Source organism: Cherax quadricarinatus, chromosome 24 (assembly GCF_038502225.1).
Source record: "Cherax quadricarinatus isolate ZL_2023a chromosome 24, ASM3850222v1, whole genome shotgun sequence".
Lineage (NCBI taxonomy): Eukaryota > Metazoa > Arthropoda > Malacostraca > Decapoda > Parastacidae > Cherax > Cherax quadricarinatus.
Window position 1 is genome coordinate 37,301,011 of NC_091315.1, and position 12,649 is coordinate 37,313,659.

Genomic DNA, 12,649 nt, shown 5'->3' on the forward strand with positions numbered 1-12,649 from the left:
TCTGCTGAAGAGGGTCTCTGAGTCCGAAATTTATAGAATGTGTCTATGCCATGTTTGATTTTCCATTCATTCAGCCTTGTGGAATTTATTCACTATTTATCTAATATATATATATATATAATATATATATATATATATATATATATATATATATATATATATATATATATATATATATATATATATATATATATATCAGTAAAATCAAAGCAGCAGCAGGAACAGTGGTAGTAAGCATCAAATCAGCAGCAGCAGTGTTAGCAAACATGAACGCAACAGCAGCAACAACAGACATCAAAGCAGAAGAAGCAACAACAAACCTTAATGCACAGCAAACATCAAAGCAGACATCGTTCATTACTCTCTACGTTACCTCATGGTAACTACTTCATAATACCAATAATATTATCTAAGTAATCACCAAGTCATCGTTCCTATATATATATATATATATATATATATATATATATATATATATATATATATATATATATATATATATATATATATATATATATATATATATATATATATATATATATATACTGCACGTATAAGTTCTGTCAAGCACCTTAACTACTGGGAACGCTTGAAAGCACTTGACTTGTACTCGTTGGAACGCAGGAGGGAGAGATATATCATAATCTACACTTGGAAAATCTTGGAAGGAATGGTCCCAAATCTGCACACAGAAATCACTCCCTACGAAAGTAAAAGACTGGGCAGGCGATGCAAAATGCCGCCAATAAAAAGTAGGGGCGCCATTGGTACACTAAGAGAAAACACCATAAGTGTCCGGGGCCCAAAACTGTTCAACAGCCTCCCATCAAGCATTAGGGGAATTGCCAATAAACCCCTGGCTGCCTTCAAGAGAGAGCTGGACAGATACCTAAAGTCAGTGCCGGATCATCCGGGCTGTGGCTCGTACGTCGGACTGCGTGCGGCCAGCAGTAACAGCCTAGTTGATCAGGCCCTGATCCATCGGGAGGCCTGGTCGTGGACCGGGCCGCGGGGGCGTTGATCCCCGGAATAACCTCCAGGTAACCTCCAGGTAACCTACTATCAGCAAGAAGTATCTTGAGCACCAGAGGTGTATACTGGTAGCTGATGTTGGTGTGGTAGAAACAGCGACCTACCAGCACCAGACAGGCAGACGGAGCAACAACAGCAGCAGCAGCAGCAGCAGCAGCAGCAGCAGCAGGGAGTGAGAAGTGAGCAAGGCTGGAAGTGGGTTAGTTGTGTGTGGATTGAGCAGGGGATCGCACGCCGCCGCCTACCTCTTCTCGTTCCCAACCCCACACACTACCCTGGCCGTTGTCTCACGTGGACCCCACACCACTCTCTAGTCACAAGTTTCTCCTCTAGTATACCTCTACTGCGCCTCCCGTGAAAACTTCTACAGCCCTTCCTCTTCCTTCTGGGGCTACTTCCTCCCTCCTGGGTACTTCAGCCCACCGAAGTACTTGTCAATCTATCAACTTCCCTAAGTGATGAGTCTGAGGCTTGCAAACAGGGTGACGTGTTTGTGTATCTCTGAGAGGTGTTGAAGGCTGGAACTGGAAAGTTGTGTCCCTAGCTAGGAAGTTCCGCCTCGCCAGGAGAAATCCCTTAAGCAGGGATGAAACCACCCACCACCACCACGTCGAATTGCAACAACACCCCTCCCTGCAAGATGACCCATTGAAAGTTAGCAGGAGAAATTAAGGACACAAACAGCGCACACCTCACCAACAATACCTGACGTATTTACAACTTTGTCTTGTCAGTTTCTCTCCTCCGTTTCGTCCTTTCCCTCTTTTTATCTCATTTTTTTCCTGACTCGCTTGGCTTTTCAAATTATTTCTTAGTCTCCCAGTAACCCTGACAAAAACAAAAGCGCTGACTCAGGTGGAAGTAGGTAAACAAGAGGGAAAGTGATGACTGAAACTAGATACGCTGACTAAGACAGAAATAAAACCACATCCTCGACCACTAACGCCTCCTGTTGCTGCTGCCACAGGACTTTATCTCTTATTGCTACTGCCACAGGAGGCCCCGAGGACGCCACAACAACTGCATGAGTCACGACACTGCCACTCACTTGCTGGAGGGTTGTCATCGCCGGGAATTCCGTGACTTTTCTTAAAAAAAAAAAGTGAGTCTGTGGCATCATCTTTCACAGTTTCGTGGTCATTGTCGCTCGGTGAGGAGCTTCTGAATGAGTGTAGTGAGCGGTTCGAAGTGCCTCTGACCCCCGTGTCCGAAACAGGTTACCAACATATAGTTAAGACTCACCCACCACGGGAAATAGTGTGAAGTGTATATGTTCAAGGTGACAACAGCGTCACGGCACCAACAGCTGCAGCTCCGTCACACTTACGCATCTCGTATAGAAGCTAAGAGGCAAATCATAACAGAAACAGGATTGAGTCAAGTTTCAGACTTCAGTGAAACTAGCGTGTTGCTCATCCTTAGTGAAAGTTGAGACTCCAGCGAAAGTACTCTTGTGGTCTACCATAAACTTAATCTGGGGAATTCAGGGAAAACAAAAAGAAATTATCACTGTCTTTCTAAGAAATCTCTCACTCCCTTCCCATCCTCTCTCTCTCCTGCCAGTGAAAATCTTGGCTGGGAAGCTGGTCTTGAGGTGGGAAACCCTGGCAGCGGGTCACCCGTCTGCCCACACCGGTTCTTGCCCACAGTGGAGTCACACACCCTCACAACAGGAAGTGAAGACGAAGGTGGAACCAGGGACAGTGTTGAACCCTGGGGCACACAGAGCACGCGGGAGAGGCGGCCTTAGTGGTCACTGATCCACTTTTTTCCTCCATCAACGTATCCGAGGTTAGCAGTAAGGCATTACAAACCTGCTGCTGGACCAGTTCACAGCAACAAAAATCGTAAGACAACGCTTTTTTTTTTTACCTTCGGCATTTCACACAGGAAGTAGCTTTAACGGAGGTGACTGTGGAATGTGAGCCCTTCGGTGTGTTTCAAAGGGAATGAACCTGTGTAAGATATCTTCAGTCAAAGGATATCTTTTTCACAGTGGTAAAAGCAGTTTTAATAAGAGTGACACAAGTGTTGTGTACTACTGTCCTCTGAGTCTCATTCTAATTCGTGTGAACTTGTAGTCTAGAGTAACACCAGCCCAGAGTACTTAATTACAGAGGTGAAAATTAATAACCTCGTCGCCAGTGATTGTGTTTGTGAGTGTTGTCGCTCAGAGGCTCTAGAGAGGTGAAGGAGCTTGAGGTGAAGGTGATGCGTGCTCTTTTGTGATGTACTTACCGGTTGTCTTGATGGGTGGGAGGTAGATCAAGCAGCAAAAGTTACTTCGACGAGGCCTGTTGCTCGCTCCAACGAGACTGGACACCATTGAAGCCAGAGAAGAAGCTGACCACATTGCCCTGCGACACTCCATCGGCAACCATAACACGACCCAAGGTCTCGTTGGAGGAGGAAGAGCTACTAATTTTCAACTCCCAAGAAGTTCCTTCAACATTACTAACAACACTTTCTTCAACAATGCCTCGTCTTTAAAGATCAACGCCACCTTTTCCTCCATCCCTAGTAACTATAACAAAAAATCTTGCCTCTCACCTTCCTTCTTCAATAGCACCTTCAACGCTTCCTCCTCCTCCAACAGCACCTCCAACGGGTCCTTCTTACTCCAAGCACCAGCTCATCTCAATGACACAATGATGACAGTAAGTGTTTCCTTCCGCTCTTCTGGCACTGTTTACTTGTCAAGTGTTCTCCAAATGTCAGCTTTTACATATTTTTATCTCCATTTTGTTACCTATTAAAGCGCACGGTGACGACGCCTTTAACCTCGTACCTTTCATTGATAATTGTTAAAGGTAAACATACTAATTATTTATATTTCAGTTAAATAGTATTGGAAATATTACCTCCTTCATTTGTTTATCCAGTAACATGGTTTTATTTTTTTTGGGTTAAGTTGGTCTACATGATTTACCGCCAGTGTTTGCCTATAACAACGATGCATTGATTACAACCCTCGATCAAATGAGAAGACTAAAAGTCGCAGTAAAGCGGCTGGAACAACTCGCAAATAACAGTCAATTTGGGAAGGATAAGTGGTCTTAGATTTCCTCTCCAAAGTGAAGAGTTGTGTAACTGTGAGGTAAGTCTACTGAACCACCCGCGGAGACCCCAAACAAAGTTTTTCTAGCTTATCGATGGATTCAGGCTTGAGTAATTGAGTAAATGATGAGTCTCTTGAGAAGTGAAGGCTTTGTATGAGCCTTAGGCGTTGTATGAGCCTTAGGCGTTGCATGAGCCTTAGGCGTTGTATGAGCCTTAGGCTGGTAGGTAAGACACATAGGCAACAGTTAGGCAACTTTATTCCGAAACGTTTCGCCTACACAGTAGGCTTCTTTAGTCGAATACAGAAAGTAGGCAGGAACAGTAGAGATGTGAAGACGATGTAATCAGTCCATCACCCTTGCCTATGTGTCTTACCTACCAACCTGTCGGTATTGTATAACATTTTGATGTTCATGAGCCTTAGGCGTTGTATGGGCCATAGGCGTTGTATGGGCCATAGGCGTTGTATGGGCCATAGGCGTTGTATGGGCCATAGGCGTTGTATGAGCCTTAGGCGTTGTATGAGCCTTAGGCGTTGTATGGGCACAGGCGTTGTATGAGCCTTAGGCGTTGTATGAGCCTTAGGCGTTGTATGGGCCATAGGCGTTATATGGGCCTTAGGCGTTGTATAGGCCTAAGGCGTTGTATGGGCCTTAGGCGTTGTGTGGGTCTTAGGCGTTGTATGGGTCTTAGGCGTTGTGTGGGTCTTAGGCGTTGTATGAGCCTTAGGCGTTGTATGGGATTTGGGAGTTGTATGTGCCTTGAACGCTTCCCCATGAATATACTATTACTGCTGCTACTACTACTACTACTACTACTACTACTACTACTACTACTACTACTACTACTACTACTACTACTGCCACTACCACTTCTATATTACTACTATTACAACTGTTACCACTACTACCACTGCTACTAAAATTACCACCACTACTACTACAACTACTACTACTACGACTACTACTACTACTACTACTACTACTACTACTACTACTACTACTACTACTACTGCTACTACTACTACTACTACTACTACTACTACTACTATTACTATTATTACTACTACCACTTCTATACTACTACTAGTACTACTACCACTGCCACTAAAATTACCACTACCACCACTATGACTACTACTGCTGTTACTACTGCTACCACACTGCTACTACTACTACTACTACTACTACTACTACTACTACTACTAATAATAATAATAATAATAATAATAATAATAATAATAACAATAATAGTAATGTTTGTAATAATTTTAATAAAAATTATAAAAATCTGTGAGACACTTATCTCTGTATGAGACATACAGTTAAATATATGTGAAAACTATTTAAAAACGGTAAAATTAGAAGACTTTTGGAATATATATACAGTGGTCCCTCGATTATCGACGGTAATCCGTTCCTGGAAGCCGGTCGATTATCGAAATGGTCGATTTACGAATCAATTTTCCCCATAAGAAATAATGTAAATTCAATTAATCAGTTCCTGACACCCAGAAGTATTAAAACAAAAAAATTTTTTACATGAAATATTCATGTAGTACATAAACAATACAATGGGAAATGATGAATGAAACATTAACAGCATAACACTTACCTTTATTGGAGATTCTTCTTAGTGTATGGGAGACTGGAGGAGGAGGAGAGAGTGGATTGTTTATAGTTTGGAAGGGGAATCCCCTTCCAGCGACACCTCAGGTACCATTTGCTTTTCTGGGGTTGCTTCTTTTCTCTGTTTCTTAATGCCACTAGGACCAGCTTGAGAGTCACTGGAGTCCTGTCTCGCAAAATAACTGTGCAGAGAGCTCTGTTTCTGGCGTCTCTTTAAAACTTCCCTAAAATTTGCCAAGACTCTGTCACTGTACAAGTTGCCGATATGGCTTGCAACATCCTTCTCTGGGTGATGTTTCTCCATAAATCTTTCCATCTTACCCCACATAGTAAAAATCTCCTTAATTTCTGAAGAAGGCACCTTCTTCCATCTCTCTTCCTCCTCCTCTGCAGCAAGATTCTGAGCTGCGATCTGTTGCTCTTCCTGCTGAAGCTCTTGCAGCTCCTCAGTGGTTAGCTCTTCGTTGTGGTCCTCCACCAACTCTTCCACATCCTCCAAACTCACATCCAACCCCATGGATCTCCCCAGTGCCACAATAGAGTTCAAAACTGACATAGGCTCATCAGGGTCAGCCCCAAACCCTTCCAAATCCCTCTTGTCGACACAATCTGGCCACAATTTCTTTGGAGCCATGGTAGCTTATTTAGCACTTAAATAACTTGCAAGCACTAAAATAAATGAAATATTATGAAATATTTCACTGGAGCACGTGAGAGGACCGCCGCTAACTGGTAAACAATGGCACACTGGCTGGGAAGGAAGGCTGAGGCGGGTCGAGGCCCACTAACCTCGTGCATACGCGTCTGGGACGACGGGTCGAGACGGGTCGATAAACGAATTTCGGTCAATTTCCGAGTCAATATTTTGTCGAAAAAACCGGTTGATTTCCGAAATGGTCGACTTTCAGGCCGGTCGATTATTGAGGGACCACTGTATGTATATATATATAGATATATGTATATATATATATATATATGTATATAATATATATATATTATATATATATTTTTATTTATTTATATATAAATTGAGATAATTATACAATCATGTGATTGTTAAAGAAAGCAAAGTAATCTGCATCCTGTGTGAAAGTATTTACGTTTTATTAATATGGAAGAGTTCATGTGTAGAAATCTGATGATATTTCCCATTCTTATCACTTTCTCATTACCTCTCTCTTCTCCTTTCTATTTCTTTTCATTTGTCTCTGCTTCTCTCACTCCTCTCTGGGTTTTTTTCCACTTCACTTTATTCCTCGCTTAATTTCGTCACCTCTCTCTGCTTCTCTCCGTTTCAATATTTCTCTCTTCCTTCTCTACCTCCTGTTACGTTTCACCCCATTGACATACTGGGTTATAATTATTGTGCCACACACCATCAAGGTCTTGTTGAAGCGTTGGTGACCCTGTAGTGGTCACTAAAACTTTACTGTTAACTTTACTCACCACTGGGTTAACCTTACTCACCACTGGGTTAATCTTACCCACCACTGGGTTAACCTTACTCACTACTGGGTTAATCTTACCCATCACTGGGTTAACCTTACTCACCACAGGGTTAATATTACGCACCACTGGGTTAAGCTTACTCACCACAGGGTTAATCTTACCCACCACTGGGTTAACCTTTCTCACCATTGGTTAATCTTACCCACCACTGGGTTAGCCTTACTCACCACAGGGTTAATCTTACTCACCACTGGGTTAAGCTTACTCACCACTTGGTTAATCTTACCCATTACTGGGTTACCGTTACTCACCACAGGGTTAATCTTACCCATCACTGGGTTAACCTTACTCACCACTGGGTTAATCTTAAGCATCACTGGGTTAACCTTACTCACCACTGGGTTAATCTTACCCACCACTGGGTTAACCTTACTCACCACTGAGTTAATCTTACCCATCACTGGGTTAACCTTACTCGCCACAGGGTTAATCTTACCCACCACTGGGTTAACCTTACTCGCCACAGGGTTAATCTTACTCACCACTGGGTTAAGCTTACTCACAACTGGGTTAATCTTACTCATTACTGGGTTAACCTTACTCACCAATGGGTTAATCTTGCCCACCACTGGGTTAATCTTACTCGCCACTGGGTTAATCTTACCCATTACTGGGTTACCCTTACTTACCACAGGGTTAATCTTACCCATCACTAGGTTAACCTTACTCACCACTGGGTTAATCTTACCCATCACTGGGTTAACCTTACTCGCCACAGGGTTAATCTTACCCACCACTGGGTTAAGCTTACCCACCACTGGGTTAATCTTACCCACCACTGGGTTAAGCTTACTCACCACAGTGTTAATCTTACCCACCACTGGGTTAATCTTACTCACCACAGGGTTAATCTTACCCACCACTGGGTTACCCTTACTCACCACAGGGTTAATCTTACCCACCACTGGATTAACCTTACTCACCACAGGGTTAATCTTAACCACCACTGGGTTAACCTTACTCACCACAGGGTTAATCTTACCCACCACTGGGTTAAGCTTACTCACCACAGGGTTAATCTTACCCACCACTGGGTTAAGCTTACTCACCACAGGGTTAATCTTACCCACCACTGGGTTAATCTTACCCACCACTGGGTTAATTTTACCCACCGCTGGGTTAACCTTACTCACCACAGGGTTAATCTTACCCACCACTGTGTTAAGTTTACTCACCACAGGGTTAATCTTACACATCACTGGGTCAACCTTACTCACCACTGGGTTAATCTTACCCACCACTGGGTTAACCTTACTCACTACTGGGTTAACCTTACCCATCACTGGGTTAACCTTACTCGCCACAGGGTTAATCTTTCGCACCACTGGGTTAAGCTTACTCACCACAGGGTTAATCTTACCCATCACTGGTTACTCTTACTCACCACAGGGTTAATCTTACCCACCACTGGGTTAACCTTTCTCACCACTGGGTTAATCTTACCCACCACTGGGTTAACCTTACTCACCACAGGGTTAATCTTACTCACCACTGGGTTAAGCTTACTCACCACTGGGTTAATCTTACCCATTACTGGGTTACCCTTACTCACCACAGGGTTAATCTTACCCATCACTGGGTTAACCTTACTCACCACTGGGTTAATCTTACCCACCACTGGGTTAACCTTACCCGCCACTGGGTTAATCTTACCCACCACTGGGTTAACCTTTCTCACCACTGGGTTAATCTTACCCACCACTGGGTTAACCTTACTCACCACAGGGTTAATCTTACCCACCACTGGGTTAACCTTACTCACCACAGGGTTAATCTTACAAACCACTGGGTTAACCTTACTCACCACAGGGTTAATCTTACCCACCACTGGGTTAAGCTTACTCACCACAGGGTTAATCTTACCCACCACTGGGTTAAGCTTTCTCACCACAGGGTTAATCTTACGCACCACTGGGTTAAGCTTACTCACCACAGGGTTAATCTTACCCACCACTGAGTTAAGCTTACTCACCACAGGGTTAATCTTACCCATCACTGGGTTAAGCTTACTCACCACAGGGTTAATCTTACCCACCACTGGGTTAAGCTTACTCACCACAGGGTTAATCTTACCCACCACTGGGTTAACCTTACTCACCACAGGGTTAATATTACCCACCACTGGGTTAACCTTACTCACCACAGGGTTAATCTTATTCATCACTGGGTTACTCTTACTCACCACAGGCTTAATCTTTCGCACCACTGGGTTAAGCTTACTCACCACAGGGTTAATCTTACCCACCACTGGGTTAAGCTTACTCCCCACAGGGTTAATCTTACCCACCACTGGGTTACTCTTACTCACCACAGGGTTAATCTTACCCAGCACTGGGCTAACCTTACTCAGCACAGGGTTAATCTTACCCACCACTGGGTTAACCTTACTCATCACTCTGTTAACGTTACTCAAAGCTGAGCTCGTCTTCGACAGCGCTGCTCATATTAGCCTTAGTTAACATTGCCTATATTAACTTGAATCGTAACACAAAAATGTTAACTTTGCCTCAGTGGGACGTAAACTCTGTGACTTTATGAATGTATGTAAATAAATATACCTTCCTGAGTGTTGGAATATCCACCCCGCTAAGTGTTAGGATTGCTTCCTTAATGTATATACACCCTCCTGAGTGTATATATATATATATATATATATATATATATATATATATATATATATATATATATATATATATATATATATATATTGTGCCGAATAGATAAAACTTGTGATTTTGGCTTTAATAGCAACGCTCTTCTTGCCGAATAAGGCAAGCGAAAATTTGTGTCTGCAATAATTTCTCAAAAATCATTCTGAACTAACGAAAAAAATATATTTCATTGTGTTTGTTTATTATTAAATTATTGTAAACTTATCTAAAATATATTTAGTTGGATTAGGCTAAATTAAATTGCGCTTGTTATAATAAGGTTGGGTAAGTTTTCTAAGGTTCTTGTGGTAAAAAAATTATTAATTTTTACATTAATATATATGGAAAAAATAATTTTAAACGTTTTAGAGAAAATTTTAGAAAGGACTTAATTATAAATGAGTTCTTGCTAGTTATAAATATACTAATTGTATATTTCCTGTATGGATTGCAAGCATACAACATACAAAGCTCAGTAACTTGTTTTAACGTGAGCCTACAAGCTATTGTTATGTCATTTTAGCTTTTATATTATATTTCTTAAAGAAATTATCTTATAGTTAAACCAAAGGACAAAATGTGTTAATGTTGGTAGAATTACCTGCAATATGTTAAGTAAAAAGGACACAAGTGCAACTAATGTGATATTTTATTGTGGCAACGTTTCGCTCTCCAGAAGAACAAAACTTGATAAAACAAAAAACGATTTTTTTTAAATTAAGGCTATCATGTACAGGATGTAAAAAAAAAAACTAAAAGAAAATCTGAGTCAGAAACATCTTTCTCTACTGGTTCAAAAATCTGAAGTACATCCTTTGATAATGCTAAAAAGAATTCAAAGTTAGAACTACAAAAAAGTAAAGAGAAATTGAACTCTTAAAACAGCTCAATGAATGATTATTTTAAAAGAAATAAACTTAATTAGCAGCATAACACTTCTTATTCTAGAATAAACTATGGTTTAATTTATATTCTATACAATTTAAATTTGTTAGGAGTCGGAGTCAGTGTCGGTATATTTTTTATCGACTCCGACTCCAGTAACTCAAGAATTGCTGTCGCCTCCGGCTCCAGTAACTCAAGAATTTCTTTCGACTCCGACTCCAGTAACTGAAGAATTGCTTTCGCCTCCGACTCCAGTAACTCAAGAATTTCTTTCGCCTCCGATTCCAGTAACTCAAGAATTTCTTTCGCCTCCGACTCCAGTAACTCAAGAATTTCTTTCGACTCCTACTCCAGGTTGGGAACCAAAGCAATCATAGTACTAGGGGAAGAGAGCACAACTTTGTAGTAGCCACAGTCATTGGCCAGGCTTCAAACACCTTTTATTGTACAGTAATAAAGGAATGGAACAGACTACCCGCACATGTCAAAGGCAGTCATAGCATGAACCAGTTCAAGAAGAGTGCTAAAAGGTGTCTGATGAATGTAGCTACAGAAAGGGCGGGGAATGATTTTCTATTTTTTAGCTAACATACGTGTAAATTTTACTTTATTCCTAGTAATGACCCTCATATTGTAGATAGTCTTAATGACCCTCGTGTAGTAGATAGTCTTTTTAGTATGATAATAAGATGTTATCTTCATTATAGAATAATAAGAAAATATTATAACCTTTATATTATAATAATAAGGTAAAAGGACCCCAATGGAAATAAGTCACTCTGTCTGACTTTTTTGGGTTATCCTAGGTTCTCTATACATATGCTGCTATGTATGATAATACTATGTAACTGTATTTGTGTATACCTGAATAAACTTACTTACTTACTTACTAACTCTAAGAATTGCTTTCGACTCCGACTCCTGTAACCCAAAAATTTCTTCAGCCTCCGACTCTGACTCCACGATTCCAACTGGGACTCCACAGCCCCGGTCTGTAAACATGGCCCTGGAATTATTGTGTTTTCAACCACAAAACACGTCTTTCTTTTCAGAAAAGCTTGTTGAACCCTCGTACCATTTCCTCAAGTGTTATAAGCGCTGAGGAATCTGGTAATAAGACATTAAATGTCTCTTGCTTCTGGTCTTTACATAATATGCGTTTTTGTGTTCACAGGCTGTATATAATCCAGTTTTCATTTTTTGTGCTGTTAGTCCGGAATCCGCTGTAAACGAGAGTACTCACATGTACACATGTGAGGTCGTGCTCTCGGCCCCAGTGTGCACGTGAAGTTTGTGTAGTTGATAGTGATGATGCTATTATTATTTATGTTGATGTCGCTGTTACTCGTGTTGATGTCACTTTTACTTTTGTTGACATTATCACTGTTACTTGTGTTGACATAATCACTGTTACTTGTGTTGACGTTGACATTATTAACTGTACTGATGCTGTCATTATTATCTGACTATGCTGACGTTTCCATTATTAATTATGCTGGCGTTGGCATTATTAATTTTGCTGACGTTGCCATTATTAATTATACTGATGCTGCCATTATTAATTATGCTGACGTTGTCATTATTAATTATATTAACATTGCCATTATTAATTGTGCCGACGTTGCCATTATTAATTTTGCTGACATTGCCATTATTAATTATGCTGACGTTGCCATTATTAATTTTGCTGACGTTGCCATTATTAATTATGCCGACGTTGCCACTATTAATTGTGCTGGTGTTACCATAATAACTCATGGGGTTTAGCTTGGGTGAGGAAGCGACAAAAGAAAGTTAAATTTAATGAGTTAAAATGGTACAGACAGCTGTGTTTAAATCTCTGTGAGAGACATTTAACTTCACGGAGTATATCGAAGTTTACGA

At 41.1% G+C, this 12,649-nt stretch overlaps 1 protein-coding gene across 2 annotated transcripts in view; it reads left to right on the plus strand.

Annotated features, from left to right (window-relative positions):
* Window positions 1–1,240: 1,240 nt before the first annotated feature.
* LOC128690886 (protein spaetzle 5) overlaps window positions 1,241–12,649 on the plus strand; it is a 154,456-nt gene continuing 143,047 nt past the window's right edge. For both annotated transcript variants that reach the window (XM_053779640.2, XM_053779641.2), the window contains exon 1: window positions 1,241–3,689. In XM_053779640.2, the coding sequence (XP_053635615.1) occupies window positions 3,681–3,689 (9 nt within the window). In that variant the 5' untranslated portion in view covers window positions 1,241–3,680. The remainder of the gene's footprint in view (window positions 3,690–12,649) is intronic.